At 49.3% G+C, this 20,099-nt stretch overlaps 2 protein-coding genes across 2 annotated transcripts in view; both read right to left on the reverse strand.

Moving 5' to 3' along the window:
- Nucleotides 1-863: 863 nt before the first annotated feature.
- On the reverse strand, nt 864-11,342 carry CACNG1 (calcium voltage-gated channel auxiliary subunit gamma 1). Its single transcript, XM_005237522.3, has 4 exons — nt 10,818-11,342; nt 4,775-4,849; nt 2,538-2,675; nt 864-1,826 (listed from the first exon to the last, which is right to left on the reverse strand). The coding sequence occupies exons 1-4, from the start codon at nt 11,056-11,058 to the stop codon at nt 1,600-1,602; spliced, it is 681 nt and encodes a 226-aa protein (XP_005237579.1). The 5' UTR covers nt 11,059-11,342; the 3' UTR covers nt 864-1,599.
- Nucleotides 11,343-15,539: 4,197 nt separating this feature from the next.
- Nucleotides 15,540-20,099, reverse strand: part of CACNG4 (calcium voltage-gated channel auxiliary subunit gamma 4) — a 43,467-nt gene continuing 38,907 nt past the window's right edge. Inside the window, exon 4 of the mRNA XM_055797827.1 lies at nt 15,540-19,955. Within this exon, the coding sequence (XP_055653802.1) occupies nt 19,417-19,955 (539 nt within the window). The 3' untranslated portion in view covers nt 15,540-19,416. The remainder of the gene's footprint in view (nt 19,956-20,099) is intronic.

Raw genomic sequence — 20,099 nt, forward strand, 5'->3', positions numbered from 1 at the left:
TGGGTATCCCAGCCTGGGGTCAGGCACCGCAGGGGTCATGCCAGTGGCCTCCCTTGCTGTTGTTGCACATGAAGGATCTCCCTAGAAACTAGCCTCTGTTTTCCTGAACAATGAAAATGCAAATTAAGCATGTCAGCTCTGTACCCAAAAATAAGATTTCAAAACCATTTAGCGTTTCACCGTGGTTCAGTGACAACTTGAAGGCTTGCAGGTGTCTCTCGTGATGGGAGACAGGCAGAGCTTCCCAGCTCCTGCTCAGATCTGAGCACCAATGAACGCTTTATCCCCCAACTTTGTAATATATGTGTTATTTGTAGCGCTTTTCGACTTCAAAGAGCTGGAAAAACATCCATGCGACTTCACAAAAGGCTTCCGTTCGCGCTGCCACTCTGCTGATGGTGCTGGGGGGCTGTGATGGTGCAGAGGGCTGGGCCAGAGGGGCTGTGGGACCCCCCGTGCCCCCCGGTGCTGCGGGCGTTCGTAGCAGAGCAGTGCCAGGGCTCTGCAACACAACCAGCCTCGCCAGCATCCCCCATCAGAACGCCTCGGGTGTGCATCAACAGCAAGGCACACTCGTCGTATTTTCGGCGCTGACTCTCCCAGGTGTTTCAGGCTAAGTCCTTTCCTTCTCAGCAGCCACCTGGAAGAATTTTTCCTCAAGTGTGGTTTTATACATGTATGCACTGGGCAAATCGCAGTATTCCTAAAAAAGCCCCGTTCACAAGGAACAAACTAGAACTTGGTACCGTAAACACCACCCAGAATGACACTGTCAGTCTGGATCTAGCAGGACTTGATGGGCCAGCTGATTGCTCCATCAAAATATTTCCCAGAAGATCGTGCTACTAGAAGATTATGCTTTTTATTAAAGGAAAGTTTCACTCTCAATGTTCAGTACCTGGCTTTGCCATCAAAGTTTAAGCAGAACAGAAACTCTATCTTACGGGGGTTTTGTGCTTAATTCAAAAGAATGGAACTGAAGCGTGTAAATTTGTAGGAGAAATATTCATCTGAATGCTAGGCAGTTTTGTTTGGGGTTTCCCCCCCCAAATTTTAACACTTTAATGGAATTGCATAAGGATCTCCAACTTATTTCAGAGTGGTAAGCCAGCCCTTCTTAGGAAGGATTACAGCACAAATGAGGAAATGGAGCTGGAATTTCTTGCTGGCTCTCTCTGACCAGGTGAGGTGTAAAAGCCCAGCATCCCTCATGGATCTGCACCACTACACCAAACATCTCCTCCCTAAGAAAGCTGTCTCCTCTGTGGCATGAGCTGTCTCACACACAGATATTATTTTTTCCCCCCTAAATGCATCAGCACGAGGCATCCCCAAACTGGCACTGAGCAGGGCCACTTACCCACGACCACACTGGTGCTGAATGCTCTTTCTGATTTCTTAAAAAAAAATAATAAAAAAGAGAAGGCGGGAAAAAAAAAGAAAAAAAAAAGAAACAAAGCAATAATTACAATTGAACATGCCTTGGTTCAGTATTGACTTAGGTAATTGAAGGCACGTTGTACAGTGAGACCCAGACATTTTAAAAAAGGCAAATCTTTTCAGAACACTTTCTGGTTTTTTTCCTGGGTGCTGGGAACATCAGTGCTCGGGTTCTGCATCCATGCACGTCTCCCAGGGGTTCTGGGGGAAGCGAGGCAGCGCGATCAGGAGGAGGGCTATGCCGCAGATGAAGAGCAGGACGAAGGAGGCGCAGGCACAGGCGAAGGACCAGGAGTAACTGTACTCGATCCAGACTGTCTCCTCGCTGTCGATCATCCTCTTCACGGATTGCCTCATGACTTCGACCGAGATGATGATGCAGAGACCTGAAGGAAGATCGGAGCAGTGGGCTGAATAACCAGCTATCAGTTGTTCATCTTTAATTACCCACCTCAGCTGTCTTTTTGCATGCAGGAGCTGCAGTGAGATTCCCAGGTGAGTCACCTACTCCAGCGTTTGAAGGACCAACGCTGGCAACTGCTCCGAGCAGCTGAGCGTGATCTTTTAGGCCGGTTTGGATGGGAAACTCGAGTGGTGGAGGAATAATTGCATCCCTAGGCAGCTTTTCCAAAGGGTAAGGTTTGCATGGAGGTGACAGTTGGCACCCCTGTCTCAGCCAGCGCGGTGGGTGGTGCTGGCTCAGCTGCAAATGCAGCCTTCGTGGGCCTGGGGGACAACTGTGTGTTTTGGGCCTGGGTCAGCTGTTCCTTTGGTTTAAGTCTTAATAAATGAGAGAGAATAATATATAACCCTGGGTTAGAGTGGGGCTGGCCCTGAATCCACTAGAAATGCCCCTTTTAAAGGTAGTTGGAGAAGATACGGACAAGCTGGAGGGTGATGCTTGCTGAGCAGGACATCTTCAGAGCTCTTCAGCTAGAGCACCACGTAAGGGCTAGTGGTGTGACTGTGGCGAGGGAGAAAATGCCACGTTCAGGGCTTTTTTAGAAGCATCTCCATGCCCCCTCCCCCCCAGGATCTACATTTCTCTATGTTGTCCTAGGAAGGAGCGCAAGGACGTGAGCCCCCCAGCCTCCTACCTGCGAAGGTGTAGAACATGGACGCTGGCTTCAGCAGGTAGTCCCTCTTCTTCCTGAAGGATAAGAGGACGCAGATTGTCCCGATGATCGCAAAGCCAACGCTGAAGATGGCAATGGCTGCAGCTGAAATGCTGTATTCTGCCAAAGCAAAACAAACACCACAAATTGCAAGTGCATGCGGATCCGGAGCACGCTCCCGTCAGCGGTGGTGACTTTGCAGAAGGTCACTCCGAGGAATACGTCCAGTCCTGCTGCTGCGGAGGGGTGGCTCTGGCAAATTGGCTATTTCCCTCCAGTAAACGCAGGGGCAGATATTGGCCATGTGTCTTGATGAAGGTGAAGGATATGAACACAGAGCAGGAGGGGGAGATGCTCTGAACACTCACGGAAGGAGCAAACGGCACCTGTACTGGTTCAGTGATGCTCCGGGCTGGGGTCGCTTTAGCTGTGCTACACCATTGCTATTGCTGAAGCCTTACTGGGCTCCACTCTCATGTCTCCCATCGCCCAGAGTAAATAGACAGCTTGATGCTATTTTTATCCCCTGCCTGTATTGCAGAGCCTGGACACGGCCCCCGTGCGTGGTGCCGATGTGGACAGACAGCTGGGTGCTCCGTGGGGCTCCAAATCCCGGCCGGCAAAGCAGGCAGGAGGCCAGAGGTGAGGTGTTTGCACAGCACTTGGTGGTTGGTTTTTTTTCTCCCCCCTCCTTTAAGACAATGATTTCCAGCTCTGTGAAAACCCAGCTGCTTCAGGGCACACGATTAAACCCTCTGTAAAACAAGCTGGTTTTCCCTAAGATGTGCGCCGGACAGTTTGCCCAGCTGAAGCATACACCGGTGCCTGAATGGGGGGGGGGAAGAATTGCTAACTGAATAATTCAGGACTTCATTTACATATTCCATGCATTTTCAGATGAGTTTAATATTTAACACATGTAGCCATGTGTGAACATCACAGTGCCTGATGATATTTGCCTTTCAAGCCATTAAAAAAAATATCTCCCAGGCAAAATCATGATGAATTTTTTTGCCTGTTCCTAATTAGTTCCCATCAAAATGTAGCTATTTCTGTGGAAGGGAACAGCAGATCGCTCTTTGTTCTCACTGCTTTTCATACCACGGTTTTATTATAATTTCCTTAATGTTTCTCTTTACTATGTGCGGGAACTGCCTAAAAGAGTTTGTTTCGATGTGAAATCTTTGGCTGGGGCTTAAGCTTTTTCTTTTGCTTCAAAGAAAAGAAGTTCTTCCTGACTTTTTTCCCTGAAATTTCTAAGAAGGCATTGCGTGCATTTTTAAGATCAGATGGCTGGATCTGGTGGTGTATAAATGAGCAAAAGCAGGTAGCTCAGAGGTATGCTCCTCTAGCCACATAGAATTCCCAGTTTTTCCCGTCTTAGGAACCTGCTTCTTTTAGAAAACAGTTTTCCACCATCGTCATTTCCACTGAAAGCAAAGCAGATTGTTTAGGATGTGTAATGCAATCATCGACTGATTTCCTCCACGGTCAAATCTGTTGTGTGGCAAACGAGAAAAAAAATTGTCTTTACCTGCTGGACGGGAGAGGAGCACGTTAGATGACTGCTCAGAGTATTTGGTTTTATCAGGGACTTAACAGAAGTGTGAAATTTTGTCTGTGACAGCCGGCTGTGCAAATCCGTACTCTGTAACGCCGGCTGTGCGTGCCTCCGTGGGTCTCTGTCCTTCCTTCCACTGGTCGCTCGGGTTTTTACATGGCTTTCGTATAAAATCCATACGAAGCATAAAATTCCTACTGGTCTCCACAGAGTCTCTGTATTTTTCAGGGTCAAGACTCTGATTGGAGTATGATGTATATAATATATTCCTTTAGATTTTATTAATGTTTTCTTCCTTTGATGGCAGAGGCTCTGCGTGTTGCAGGTGGTGCCAGCATTGTAAAGTCATTTTGATGCTGAAAAGACTTTTTGCACTTTTCGTGTGTATTGACGTTGTTATATATTTGCGGGACAGCTTTAAGTAAAATCACACTTACAAGTGTGATCGTATATAAAAAATTATCCTTCCCAGGAAGCTGGCACTTGACCTCATTCTGAGCCTTTTTCACATTTTTCCCAGCTGATGGTATCTGATAGAAATTCCTCTCCTGCTTTCAGTGGAAGCAGGGTCGAACCCCCATTTTGGGGACCCCTTAAATCTTGTGCACACCTCCATTCACACACTATTAGGAAAATAGTTTTTTGGGATCGTTCTTACCTTTCTGGGTGGTGACTTCAAATATCTCCGAGCTCTGTCCGGGAGTGAAGTGCTTGAAGTAGGAGCAGTTGTGTTCTGAAAGCCAAAAGGAGATTGAATTACGTGCGCTTGGAAGCCTCTGATAAAATGTAGGAAAACTGAATTTGCTTTTTATTGATGTATCAGCCTTGCAGTGTTTTTAAGGCTCCCTACCCTTGGTGATACTGGAAAATTGGAGTCGGATCTGTTTTATCTGAGGGCAGATGAGTGGCACACACTGGCCAGGCCACCAGCTCCAGCACGGACACACTGAAGCCCCCTCTGATACCTTTCGGGGGCTGCTCCCTCCGAGAGCTTTGTGCACTGATTGCTCATCTGTTTAAAATATGAATTACGGATAATTTTTTCTCATTCTGTCTTTGGCCATCACATGTTCCTGCCTCTCCATGTAGCTGTATGCCCTGGTGATGAGACCTGCTGAGCTGGCACCTCGGCTCCCCTCCCCTCGCCACTGCCAACCCGCCCCGCAATGCCATCGCCCCTCGGCCGCGGGGGGTCACCACCCCTTGGGGCTGCCAAAAGGGAGGATGCTGTGTCCTCGTCCACCTTCTCCCTCCCGGCTCTTCCCCGCTCCAGCTCACGGCACCCCGTTGCCCAGAGGGGAGCAGCCCAGGGCATTTGCTGCGGGTGGGGGATGTCACCGCCTGACGGGGGTCCCAGAGGGGGGGCTGCAGCGTGCTCTACTACGACAGGGACACGAAAGGCTTTTTTTTGGCGGTCAGTAAAAAAAACCCAAAAGCTATCTGAAGCCACAAACTGTTGTCCAGGGAAGGGAAGGCTGCTGAAAGCCGTATGAGTCAAGGGCAAAGGGGCTGTCACACAGCCTGGCTTTACGGAATTTCTCTCCCATCAGAGCAGCCTGTTAAGTTAATTGGGTAAGAGCAGAGTTAGATAGCAGGAACTTTTTCAAACTCTATCTGGATCTAATGTGAGCACACTGCCGTGGGGTGTTTATGGAGTGGTTATTTAAGTGAGTAGGGGTCAAGATTGTGGGGCAGGGGCGTACTGGGAGGGGGGAAGTTGGCAGCCGAGTCTCTTGATGGCCACAATGCTGTTTCATACTCGGTCTAGTGCGAGTCAGCCGGAGAAGCAATGTCACTGCTGTCAGTGGGCATGGGAGGTGCTCAGCCTCAGCGTCTCAGCAGGATGGGGAAGGGTCTGGTGAGGACCTGCTGACTCGAAGCTTTGGCAGCAGCAGGGTCGGGATGGAGGGTGTTCTCGCTATTTATAACTGATTTAATTGAAGGTTTGAAGGGGTGCGGAGCTGGGAGAACAGTTGCTCGCCAGGAATTTGGCTGGAAGGGTGCAATCGTGGAGGCGCATTGAGTAGCGCCAGCTCTGATTGCGCTATTCTGCTGAGCCGGGCTGGAGACGACACGCTCGGCACCTGCCCCAGCACCCGTCCGCACCCCAGGCTGGACTCCCATCCCACTGGGAAATCATGCCAGGATTGCATGGAAGACAGGCACTGCTTGCAGCAAGGGACCAGCATCTCCTGCCCAGTAAAACCCAGAGTTAACGCCAGCTTCCAGAGATGCTGGGAGAAGGTCTCGAGGACTTTGTGGTCCTCTCCAGCACCCGGGCTGGGACAGGCTGCTCTGGGTCACGGGATAAAGCCTGAGCCAAGTCCCGGCGCAGGACCATGCAGGGTGGTTTCTGCCTGGGGGCATGCACTGCACTTTGCTGGTTATTTACATTAATTTCTGGTGGGAAGAAGACACCAGTGTACTGTATGTTCCCTGTCGGTTCGTGTGGGTTTTTTCTGTCATGTAAATGGCAGATGTTCGAGTTACTGATTCGAGAAGGATTTATGTTCTCTCTCCCAGGAGATAGGCAATTGTAAAGCAGCGTTTTTGCACCCATTAGTGGAAGATTCCTTCGAGATGCTCTTATCTACTTAATTTTATAAGCTGACTTTTATTTCGGCTTCAGCTTCTCCTTGCTAGAGACTAGGTTCATTTTCCGCTCTGCCATCTCCTGACCTGTTCTTTATTATCCTTGCAAATGACTGGAGGAAACATACTTGAACTCAGACCTCTGTGACTGAAATTGCAAATTTTGAGCCCCAGAGCGGAGGCTGTGTGCCTCTGCTGGCGACCGAGGGGTGGCTGAGGCTGAGCACCGTGTCTGCTGATCCCAGTCTGGGGAGCTTTTGGCTCCTGTGCTAAAGGGGAGGGAAACGGGGTGAAACTGGGACACTTTATTTCGCGACTGTTTGGTTCGGTTTTTAATTAATTCTCTGAAAAACCTGAACTCAAAGGAGTCCTGGGGCGTGTTGGCTGTACAAAACCCAAGGTGAAGCCATCCAGACACGGCGTGACGTGGGACACAGCGCAGCCTTGGGTCCCTTGCAGGTGATGCAAGCCAGCCTGGTCCTCCCTCCGGTCCATGGAAACTCATCAGGGGGGAGCACACACAACTTTCTTTCGGAGACGGACTTGTCCGCAGGACAAGGAGCTGCCTCTGTGTCTGGTGGCTTACAGCAGAGCTCTGCCAAGGTACAGCAAGGGGGGTTATTGCAGAGATGGGCTGGCTCCAGAGGAGGTGGTTTTGGAAAATGCATTTATTGTGGAAAAATATAACTAGATTGGTTTGGGTGAAATGATATATTGTTTTCAGTTTAAAGATGCTTTGGTGCTCTGCTGAGCTGGGAATATCTATTTCAGCAAGGCTCCCTGTTATTCAAGAGAGCTGAGGCACTTCAAGGCCTCTCTGGTGCCATCATGAATAAGAGAAAAGCCCATTTGTGTCACACCACATTTACATAATGGATAGGATTTAAAATGGCTTTTATAATGGATGAAAACTGTGGCAATCTTTGTTTCTCTCCACCCCTAATTGCATTATCTCTGCCACGAGGTCACCTCAGCGGGCTGATGGGAACAGTCCAGGGGCTCTGTGGGCATTAACGCTTGGATGATCTTCAGGGCTGTAACGTGGTTTATCACAGTGTGATAACCCTCCAGACCCAGCACTCCTGGGGGGGCAAAGGGGCCAATTCACCCTCCCGCCGTTTGGGCAGAGCCGAGCTCCCAGCCGCTCGCGCCGCGGGGCTGGATGCAGCCGCGGGACACGGCAGAGGTGCGATCCCACAGAACCGCAGCTGAGCCGTGGGGGGCTGCGGTATGGGGACCTCGTGGGGGAAGGAAGGGCAGCAAGGCCACCAGATGTTTGGGCCATGCAGAGTTTCAGGTGGCAGCTATGCCCCCTGGAGCGGCAGGCTGGGAAAGGGCTGGAGCCCACCTTGCTCCTGGACACGGGCTGGACACTAGCACGTGGGGTTTTGTGGCAGGTGGGATGGTTAGAGAACCCGGGGTTTTAATGTGAGGTTTCCACGTGCGTTACGTTGGGGAGACAGGACCGGCTGCTGTGATTAGAGGAGGTGATAAGGTGGGGGCTGGGTGGTGGAGGGGGCCAGACCTTGGGCTCTGACCTGGCCAGCAAGCCCGGGGAAGGTCTCTGACTCACACTGGGGTTTGGAGATTGTATCTCCAGACAGGTTAATTTCCTATCAGTCTTGCAGAGTGAGTCTCTTGTACGGACACGGGGACGAGACAGCCCTGCTGCTAACCCATTTGCTCAAGCGCTTTTTCCCTCCGGTTGCCCGAACTCAGGTTCCCGTATGCACAAGGACCTGTTTAACTTGCTGGCAGCACACACGGGCTGCAGAGCATCCCCGCTGCCGCCCAGCCTGCGGGCGCCGAGACCCTGCTCCGTAGGGCGATGCCAACGCTGGGGTTACTGGCAGCGAAGGCAAACTCAGTTTACGACCAGTAGTAAACTGCCCCAGTGCCCACTGACCACCATGAAACATGTTTCAGTATTAATCTGAATTTGCTCGGTTTTATCCGCCATCTCCCTCAGCGTTTTATTTCTTACACCAGGATGCCGAGCCCTTTCCAATTTGTCAACATCCTCAGAAAAGCACTGTAAAATTTTAAAGCTCTGCCTAAATCACAGCCCTGCTTTGTGGACAGCAAGCCAAGTCATCCTCCCCATTTTGCACCGTGCTGAGCTCAAAGCCTAATAAATAATGTTAATCATGCCATCCGTTTCCTCCTCAGGGAGTGACTGGTAAATGGTTATTAATGCAATGATAAATTCTTATGTTTCCTTCCCAGTCCCGGCAGTGGCAGTAACGTCTGGTTACGTCTCATGATTTTCAGGAAAACCAGTGCCCGCCCGCATCTGCTTCTTTACCGCACGCTTGTTCATTCACGTTTTTTCTCGGCTGCTGCAGGTTTCACAGCCCTGGTGTTGCCCTGCCGACATCCCTTTCCCAGAAGTGTGAAATCAATCCTGTGCGGCCGCAGCACCGCTCAGCGCTGATCCCATGGGAACTGTACTCCCCCCATGGGGGCTGTGCTCCCCCTGCCCCCCCCCCCCCCCCCCCCCCGTGCTGCCTTCCCTGCCTGAGGAAAACAGGCAGCGAGGTATTGCTTATAACCCAGGTGTGCACATTTCGAAACCTGGGATGCTGATTGTGACGCGGGCTATCAGCCAAATTCCCAAATATCTTGAAAAACTGGAAAACCACCGCTGGTGTGGGTGGGCGGCCCATCCTCCCCCAGTTATTCGCTGTGTCCAGCAGAACGGCAGCACTGGGACGTGATTCAGTGCCTGTGCGAGCACATGCTGGTGTCTGTCAAAGAGAGAAGCTGCTTTCGCGCTGCCCTGCCCGCAAATCTGCTTTTTGCAGACAGCTGGGTATTTATGAGTTTTATATTTACCCCGCAGTTGTGCAATTTGGGTGTATATCCACCGATTTCTGGTGTTTTTCCTTTTGTGGGAGTTTTCCTCCACGTGCAAGGAAAGGTGTGCTGTGAGGAATCTGTTTCTAGGCATAGAAGTACCACTGGGAGAGGCACTGAGCATATGGATGTCACACTCCCAAAGTGGGCCAGAGGCAGATCTGAACACCGGGATTCAGCTCCTCTCTTCGGAACGTGTAATTTGGCCAAAGAGATAAAGAACTGCATTAATACAGAGAACATACAGTAAGCCCAGGCAGTAAGATTTTTCATAGGAAATTTTCAAATATGTCTTAACATACATATTTCATTGCAAGCAGCGGCTCTAACGTGACGGCAATCCTGTTATTTCTGTTCTGGAAAGCATCCAGTACCCTATGAGCCTTCTAAAAAAGCAGTGTAGCTCTGTCACGGGGAGGGTGTGTTAGCACGTACAGGGCGAGTATTGCTGACTCTGTGATCAGCAAAAACCTAACGAGCTCCTCTGGCCAGGGAAATATAATGGTCTTCCCGGAAAGCAGCCGTGCCCACTCCCCCGCTGCCCTCCCTATTGCTGGCACTGGAGGGACCCATGGTGGGGACGTGTGTGGGACCAGGCTGCCTCCGCCAAGAGGCTCGGAGGCTCGGTAAGGCACTGAGAAGTTGCTTCAAATTCAGTTTATGACTTTTTTTTTTTTTAAAAAAAAATATAAGTTGGAAGAGCACTTTGCTGTGGGTCCCTCTTCCTCCCTGCCCTGAGAAATGGCTGTTACTGAAATAGCTGGGAGATAACCTAGTGCCCGCCGGGAGCAGGCTGTTCCTCCACAGCTATATGGATCTGGAAATCCTAAAGATCCAGCTATGTATGGTGGATCCATAAATCTTCTTTCTTGCCTGCTGCTGTCAGCCTGCCTGGGTGCAGGCGGATGGTTAGAAAAACCTGGGCTTTAATGTGAGGTTTCCACCATCCCAATATCCCTCTGTGATTTCCACCGTGTCCGATCCTCCTCCCCTTCTCCCCGCCACTCTCGTCGCTGCACAGGAGGCTCAGATACGGTCACAAACAGCCATGCAAGGCAGCGCAGCGCACACCTACAGCGAGAGGGGTGGCACCGAGGCGTGTTTGCAGCCCCACATGAAAACGGCCCCATGCCAAACCAAGTGCTGTGGGACATGGACCCCGTCTTCCTTCTGCCACGTCCTGCAGCCTCCTAAGCAAAGCCTGGTGTGGCTGCCTGGGGCTTTCTCCCGTGCATCGCTGGGTGGTCACCTACCTCCTGGCAGGCTTATGGGCCCGCAGCCCTTCTCTTTGGGACCTTGCTCCTGCATAAAAATCCGCTTTGTACAGAGCCGCCAAAGCCCGAAATGAGCCGCTTCACAGGTGGCATTGTATTCCTCCACTCTGGGGCTCAGCACGGCCCAGTGGTCAGTCACTACGGCTGCAAACAGGAGCGAGACGCCCACCAGGATCACAGAGAACGTCAGCCGGACCTTCAGGGGTTTGTTCTCATCCATCCTGCTCCAGCCTGGTGCTCCCGGCGGAGCGCGGTGGGTGATTCACCAGGGCTCCGCTCCCGAGATCCTGGCGCATCCGAGTGTTTGCAAATGTCAGCCCTGCGTCGCCGAGCGGCTGCAGGCAGCTGCTGGGCTGTGTCAGCCAGCGCAGTGAGGAGGTCATTAACGCACGTAACGAGAGCGGCGCCCCGCAGAGCTCAGCTTTCGCCCCGTCCCACCGCGCTGCTTGTGCATTCCCACCCGCCGATCCCCACAGCCACCCCAGCCGCCGCGCAAAGGCTGGGATCTCTTGACTTGGGGCATGCCCAGAAACAGCTTTAATAGGACAATTAACTTTTCAGCGAGGTTATAAACCATCTGTGCTTAGACTAGTGCTGGGCCTGAGCTCGGACTGACTGGGAGCAGTTGAAGAGCCCTGGCAGTCCTTCAGCTTGTGGCAGCCCCTGCGAGGAGTCGGGGGCTGGACACCCCTCCAGAGCCGAGCGTTGCGGCGTAAAGGATGGCAAAACAAGCAAACATTGATTTTAGTGTTTATTTTTTATCACAGTTACTGTTAACTAACCTGAAGTAGTCTGAGTAGTTGGCGTGTGTGTTTCTTTTGCCTTTTGCCCGTTTTTTCTAATGCAAACCCACTGGAGCGCTCGCTTGCTTTCCCACCGCGCAGGTTTCCCTCCATGCGTACAGCACCTCCGGCGTCTGCTCCTTCTTCCACAAGTGACTTCAGTCACCCTGAACCCAGACTGCCAGGGCTGGGGCCAACACCTCTCCTTCTCTTTGGTATTTCAGCTGATTGTAATGTGAATGTGACGATAATGTCATTGCAGAGGCCACTATGGAGATGACATTATAACTGGGATGTCAAACTGAGGAGGGTGACGGTACCTGAATGTCAAAGGAATGGTTAAAAAATGCCAGTGGAAAGCTGCAAATATCATGTTATCGTGTCAAGATAATGTCAAAGCTACTCCAGCCCTGTTTTATGAACACCCCAATTTGATGTCAAAATAAAGGTGTGCAGAGGTGTCAGCTCAAATTAATGAGGGCAATCTGAAGCAAGGAGTTAAGGCGGAAGGGGAGCGTGGGAAAGGGAGAGGAAATAAGGAATAAGATAAAAGGTATTGATCCAAAATAACTGTAACTGAAATATGACTTCAAGGGGTTAACATTACTCTGCTGGATGTGTGACAGTGCTGGTTTAGACACCCCTGGGGAACAGGGTGACTGCCTAAAGCCGGCACAGCATCTGGTGCCCCGGCCCTGCTGCAGAGGAGCTGGGAAGGAGCGAAGGTACGTGGTGCAGAAGATGAGAAGGGGACCAGGAAGGGCACTGGGGACACGGGGCAAGGCAGGGCCCACAGACCATGGACATGTCTGAAGGAAGCTGCTCACAGCCTTGCATAGGACTGTGATGTGCCGTGTTGGGGCTGGGGGAATTAGAGGCTTACATTTAAACCAGAACCAAGAGTTCTCATGAAAGTGGAAAAGCCTAAAGGGAACAGACTTTAAACCAGAAAAGGAATGCATTAAAAATGTAATGCCTTTTCCTTTGAAGTAGTCTCTTGTTAAATTTCACTAGACATCAGTCGATCTTGGGAGCTGCATCCTAATTTTGCCTCCTTGATGCTACGGACTCCACAGGTCCTCCGCAAGTTGAGCAAGGCAAAGAGAATGTGTGTTTGCAAATGTGGGCACAAAGCAAGGTTCTGGTTGCTGAGGAAGCAAGTGCTAATGATCACGCTTTAGACTAATTACAACCCACAAGGACTGCAGGGGTGGGAACTCATTAATCTTTTTTTGGTGTTGGTCTTTGTCTCTCTTCCAGTGTTGGCAAGGCTCATGCTTTTTGTTCTCATTGAAGTCCTCTGATCTGGTTAAGTTCCTCAGGGTTGGGTTTTGTTTTGAGTTCCCTAATAATAGCCAGGAAACAACTAAAGTGAAATCAGAGGGGGAAAAACATCCATCCTCCCTCCCCCACCGAGCGGGGCTGGGGGTGTGAACCAGCTCTGATGAGCTCCAGCGTGAGCGGCAGTGCCTTCCCCAGAGACGTTACTGCAGATGAGGTGAAACATTGTCCCCAGCCCCCAAAAAAGGGGACCCAGAGCCACTGGTCCATGGGAAAGAAGGTGTTCTGTAGGGTCCATGGGCTCTCTGGGTTTGCTGCGTGCACGTGTGTAGCCGCATCGCAAGGGCACTGCGGCCACCTCCTGCCAGCCCTGGCTCCCGCTGCCGGTGGGGGTGGCTGGTGGGTGTGCGGTGGCACCGCCTGCAGCCCCTCCGGCCGGCGTGGGGAGAGCTGAAAGGCTGCCGTGCCCACGGGCTGAGCCTCCGTCCCCAGCCTGGGGGCGAAGTTGGCCTCCCCGGGGGGCTGGTGGCCACCCGCAGATGCAGAAGCAAAGCTGATTTCTGGAGGAGCGAAGGGCTAAGGGAAACCTCAGAAGCTTTCTGCACATCCAGAAGACCACGATGCCTAAATCCTGTAGGAACGGTTCCTGCCGTCTCCCTGCGTCAGCTGGCAAGTATTCACATTTAAAAATCAGTATCACGTGAAATATAAACAGACTATTAATGAGGACCTGTTGGGAAGCAGGGTGTGTTGTAATTAGCGCTTTAGCAGCAGCGAGTGAGAGACACAATTATGTTTCTCTGCTGGAGAAAATGCCCAAGGAGGTGTCTCAAGACCAGCCGTGGCATGATTTTTCCCTGGCAGGGTGCGGGCTTGCTCTGCTCCCCAGCACTTGCACCTTCCCATATTCCGTTCAGACCAGCCTTGGTATTTCCCACAAGCGGATTAACCCAACTCGGTGGTTCCCCTCCTGCAGAAGCGCGTTCTGCAGGTGAGAACGGACCCGGGTAGAGGAGATGGTGCCTGGTCTGCTTTCGGCTCAAACAGCTTCCCAGCAAGTGGCTTCCTTCAGACTGGAGCTCCCCCGCAGCGCTCGGGCTGGTACCCGGGGATGCCACCAGTGCCATCTCCAAAAGCTCCCCAGTCCTGGGGCTGAAATCCTGCCATCACTGAAGGCAAGAGAAAAATGTGTGTGTGTGTGTGTGTGTTTTGGTTGGGTTTTTAATTTTTTTATTTTTATTTTTTGTCTGTAATAGATTCCCACGGCCATGAAGAAGGAGGCCGTGGTCCCGCAGCACTGGGCACAGCCAGCCTCTCGCCAGCCCCGCAGCCCCAGGGAGCTCCAGCCACCGCCTGCACGCCTGATCCACAGCTCTGTCCTCTTAAAATACCGACTGCCATGCCCCGCCACCGCCTGCACGCCTGATCCACGGCTTCATCCTCTTAAAATACTGCCCGCCGTGCCGGCTGTGCCGTGCCGGTAAGCGATCCCTGCGGCTCTGGCGAAGCGAGGCGGCGGTAAGACGAGCCGCTCGGCGGACAGGTGCAGAGCACTCCTCATTCCCTTTTATTTTCGGCACCTCCCATGTTTGTTAGTTTTCTCGTTCCAAGGAAATGCCACATCCTCCTCGCTGGGCTCTTTTGCCACTTTCTGAAGCCTCAAGGATTCTGTCTTTGCTTCCCCCTCAGCATCATTTTCGACGCACCCCTGTTCGCAGCGGGGCGGGTGCGGCTCTTGGGGTCAGTGTTTACCCCCAGACCTGCCCAGCAACGTGTGTGTGGGAAAAGCCTTTATTTATTTTAGTTCCATGGAATCAGCCTGGGGATTGAGCTTCAAATTGCTTCACTAGGAGTGTCACAGGCATTTGGAAAGACAAGTCCCTGCCTCCATCCAGACGTGCCCATTGATGGGGAGAGGTGGGCAGACAGAGGTGCACCGGTGGTCTTCCTCTTTAAGACAATCTGGAGGCTCAGGAACTGGGAAGGTAAAGCTAAAAGAAGTATTTGAAGAAGAAATACTGTCTGTCATGCAGGGATGGCTTGGGATGCCTGGGAGCAGTGAGAGGCTGCTGAAGTGCTGCCTCTCATTCGGTGCTGCCCGCACCACTGGGATTTTGTGGTGGTGACCATAGCCAGGCTTTCGTGGAGCTTCAGCACAGGGGGTCGAGCTTTCTTCAGGCAAAATGGACAAGCCCAGGGAGAGGAGGATGCTCAGAAGTGAATTCATGTCAGCCTTCAGAAGGTGGAGGGAAAGCACAGGCTCGGGGCTAGTGCTTCAGAAGACACTGGCTCATTTTTCTTGACGGTGGTTTGCAGTGCCGCTAGCCACCGTACCAGCCTCAAACCAGGCACTGAAACCAGTGTGTGAATCATATGGGCCAAGTTTAAGCTGGAAACAAGAAGGTTTTTCTTAGTTTCCAACCCAAATGTCTGGAAATATCATGAATATAGCTTAGCTTGGAGATTTTGTGGTCTGTGGGACCACAAGAAGAGGTTTTTTCCCTCTGACATACAGGCTTGCAGTAACATTCCCAGCTGCAATCAAACTATGTAGAAATGCAGAAAAACAAACACAGAAATCTCAGCTCAGAGAATCTGGAAGTTAAAAATCTATATACCTTTATCCACACCAAACACATACATTTAAAATGGTTTATTTAAAAAGTAAGGATTAAGTACATTATACATGGTTGTGACTATACCAGTAGAACTGAAGCACAGTGGAAATAACACTTCAGAACTGCAGACAGAAACGGAGCCTCAAGGGACATGATATATTAGCCCTTGCGGATATGTGATCCATACAGAAAGTAAAGGAAATATAAAAATAGTTTATTGTTAGTTGTATGGGCATACGAAGTGATTTCTCCTTTGACTCCTATTGAGGAGGACAAACTAGGAGGAGAGCGCTGACGATAGACCTGAAACTTTTGTTTTTCAGAAAACCGAATCTGGTCTGATAGCTGGTTTTTCGGTCTGCTGTTACAGTGTGCTATAGGATAACACCAAAAGACTGATTATCGTTAATGGTATGATGATGATACCTGCAGGCCTTTTTGAGAAACGGGGGCTCATTTGTTTGGTGCTGTCCAGGGAAACCAGAGAGATGTGGAAGAACAGATGATTATTATTTTTTTTTATTTATTTTTTTTTAACTGTGACTGAGTGGTTTGAAAGTCTGAGCACAAACTAATTCTGTAGAGAGAGATCAGCCATGAAGCAAGACACTGTTCATGGGCAGGTATGCTGCAAATTTCTCAGTTTTGTCAGAATCAGGTTTTCCACAGGAAAAGACTGATTTTTGGAGGATTTTTTTTTTTTTACTGGAATTGTCAAATGAGACAACAATTATTTTTTTTGCTTTGGTTGCACAAATTACTGCGCTGCAATTTGATGTAGACCATGAGTTTTAAATCGCAGCCCCCATTCTCCCACAGGACTAAAACTCTTGTCCCTGGTATCTCCCTGTGCCTTTGTTCCCTGTCCAGACCCCGTATCCCATGAGCATCCCATGAATATTTCCCTGCTCCAGCTCTGTTTTTCAAAGATGCCTGCTGGAGCAGGAGCGGATGCTCTGGCTGGGAGCGGAGCAGGGCATCGCGCCCAGGAGAGCTGCTGTAACCAGCCCAGCTCCGGGGCAAGGCGCTCCGGCAAAGCGGGACATCCCAAAACGCTCGGCAAGACTTTCTTTTTTTTGCTGATGTGGCATAAAAACACTGCAGGTGCCTCTGCAGGTCTGACCCGGGCTGTAGCAAAGCCTCGGACTTTGGCTGGCATCACATGGTCGGTTGGTTTTAAACACGTTCACTGGAGAAAATGAGGATTAAAAGAACAAAACGGACGCGTGAAGCAAACCTCACACTGTCAACTTCCAGTTCAATGTACATGGGTTTAGAAAAACAGCCTATATCTAACTCCTGGTTTTAAAGGGAATGGTTTTATTCTTAATTACAGTAAACACGGATGAGGACTTATTTCTAACTATTAGTTTATTAACACAGTGGGAAACAAATAGTTCTGGGAAATTGCACTTGAAAAATACATCGACTATAATTAGATGTAAATTAATTAGCACTTAGTATGACACGCTAATGAGACAGAAGGTTTTTTTTTTCATTGCAAACTTCTACTTCTATCATAGCTAATCAAAGTATTTTAATATTACGAAGTCTCAAAAAGTAGGAAATAATTTATTGTTTGAAAGCATAAAGATTCTTGTAAAAAAAACCTTTCATCAAGAACTTTTAACAATTTTAGAGCTCTTTTATGTTGTCCTAGCCGAAAAGTAGGTAAAAAAGTTTTCTCGTCTGCCTCTGAATTTTTTTTTTAAAAAGCTTGTGTAACATCTTTCTCCATAGTGTGTTGATACAGAAAGTAGCACAACATTTTCTACTTTTAAATCGTTCCCATCACTCTGTTCGCTTTAGCTGTCAGAGTTCAGAGGTTTGAAAAAGGATCCCAGCAGAGTTTTAACCTGAATGGAAACTCTTAACAAGCAGGGATGAAGGCTCCAACCCACCTCTGCCAAAATAACGATGCTGCTCTGTGAGGCTGAGGGCTGGGCAGAGCTGAACAGCAACTAGGGGAAGACTTTTGCTTAAAAATTGTGAGAATTGTGTCTTGGTTCTTGCAAGGAGAGAGGCTTAGGCAGGGTTTACCTCGGGGGGAGAGGAGGTTCAACTTGCTTTTTGGGATGTTAAGGCAGCTCCTCCGGGATTTCCCCGGAGGACTTGGTTCCACCAGCTGAAAGCCTCGTATCCAAACCACCACCGAGTCACAGGCGCCGCGGCCGTCGCCGGGTAAATTAAGACTAAAGAGGTTTTAACAGTTTGGCTGAGATCACCCACCATCAGTGAGCCAAGCTTTCCAAATCATGATTTATTTTTTTTCTCATCACCACTTCTCTAGTCTTGTGGTAGCAAAGATTTTCTAGGCAAAGATGACGGGTATATTCAAAGGAATCTACAGGAATTAGATGCTCCTCTCCCGCTGCACCTGATCCATCCACGGGGAATCGGGCACCTCCCTCATTCTCATATGGCTTGGTCGAGCGGTCACTAAGATCAACGTGAGTACTGCTAAATTAAATTACCTTTGAGTCAGGCCCTCGAGATTTGAGATTCCAAGCCTAAGTGTAAAAATTGAAAGCAGGAATTTGAAGGGGAAAAAAAAAAAAAGTATTTCAGACCTTTTTAGAAACATATGGAAGCAAAGGGTACAAATTAGTTCCCCCCTTAGGTGATGCATAGAGTTTTCTGTGGGCTCTCTGCACGTAAGTAGATTCGTCATTACAAAATAAATTAAATTAGGTCGAACCATCATTTCCATCTAAAAGCAACTATACCTTGCACCATGCGGCACTTATTCATAATAAAAAGAGTTTAATAAATATCTCATAAACGGTGATTCTTTTTGTTCTATTTTAAAAAATACAAAGTTGTCATCCGTTCTGTTAACACTCAGTTCCCGTTGCTGCAGGACGTTTTGCTAGTCCGAACGTATTAGCTTCTCGTTTTCTGACGCACATTGCTTAGATATCTTAGTTTCCAGTAGCGTTAGTGTTGCACTTGTGAAGCAGTAAGGAAAACAGGAATGCAGTCGCAGGGAACTGGCGGCTTCGCCTGCGCGGGCCACCCCGGCTCAGCTCTGCTTCTCCCTCTTGCTTTAAGTAGTCTATAGGGGCTCCTGACAGACAGCACTCAGCACCTTGCCGGATCAGGCACTAGGGCTAGTCAAAATGAGAATTCAAGTTTTCTAAATGTTAGGCAAGAAATGATATTTGCAAATATGCTCAAGTCCCACCTGTTTCAATCCTTCCCTTCCTAGGTGTTTCAAGATGCACCCACCCTTCTCTCCCCCACCTGCATTGCCCTGAGGGATGCCTTATGCCCAGGAACGGGAGACCCCCTTACCATCCCATCAGGGAGTCGGCAATGCTCAGTACACGGGTGCTCTACGGTTTCAGTAGCACAGGTCAGTTTTACAAAGTGTTGCCTTCAAAAATATTTCCTTTTTTTTTCCCTTTTTTTTTTTTTTTTTTTTTTTTTTAAAGAGGCAAAGCTTATGCTGTGTCAAAGGAAAGTGGCTCACTTGATGAGTAGTTCGCATTCATCCTTGGACTTGGTTATAAATTATATTTGCAAGTCTGTATTAAGGGATCTCAATATTAGAAAAAAAAAAAAAAAGTCATACAATTTTTCTGTAATCCTTTAAAACACACCGGTGGCAAGTCCTTTGTAGTTTCTCCAAGACTTTTTACACACCACAAAAGTGCAGGAACATGAACGGCCTTCATCTCGTGACACCAAGAACTGAAAGAAACAAACTCCGAATAGCTTCAAAAAAAGCTATGAGCATGTAACATCTTTATGTTGGTCCAGAGGATCTCCACTTGCTACCTCAGCACATGCCACAGTTAGAGAGGTGAGAGGGTACTTCAACATCGCTCCTTCTCTTTCATGACAGATCCATTCTCTTTCAATATTTCTTTAAAAAGCGCCAGGAAGGAAGGTTCTTCAAACAGGCGTCGTTCTCCTGTTGACCATGTTGACATGGAGTCCTTCCTTAAACTCCTTCTGAAGGAAGTTGTGAACCTGCAGAAAACTGGCTTCTTGGTCTGCGTTGTAGCTGGCGGCCGTTGTAACCTTCAAAGGCTCTCTGGAAAGAGTGTACATGGAAATTTCGTTCATGGGAATGGTGCTTGCTATCTTCATGCCAACCGGAGAAATGTCTCTAGATGGAGAAGGCTCTGTAGATCGAGAACTGGATCTGGACCTCCGCCTCCTGTACCTGTAACTTGGCATCCTGGCATAAGGAGAACTGGAAGAAGTCTTAAGGAATTCCCTCTTGGTCTTAAACCTCAGCTCTTTGTTCTTCTCGATATAAATGTTCACAGCCAGAACACCTATGGTCTCGGCCACGATAAAAGACAAGGCTCCAAAATAAAAAGACCAGCCATAGTTGTAATGGTTCTTTTTGTCCTCATCTCGCTTGTCACTTGGGTCACCTGCGTTGCTTGATATGTAGACAATGATCCCTATGATATTACTTAGTCCTAAAGACAGAAAAACATAAATCAGCGGTTATGTGGCTGGGAAGATCAAACTCAAGCCACATTACTTTCTGGACCTGAATCGTTCAAAGATTATGACCAGGAAATTTTATTACATTTATTTACTCTTTCATTTATCTCAAGATT

Source organism: Falco peregrinus, chromosome 2 (assembly GCF_023634155.1).
Source record: "Falco peregrinus isolate bFalPer1 chromosome 2, bFalPer1.pri, whole genome shotgun sequence".
In the NCBI taxonomy this organism is placed as follows: Eukaryota; Metazoa; Chordata; class Aves; order Falconiformes; family Falconidae; genus Falco; species Falco peregrinus.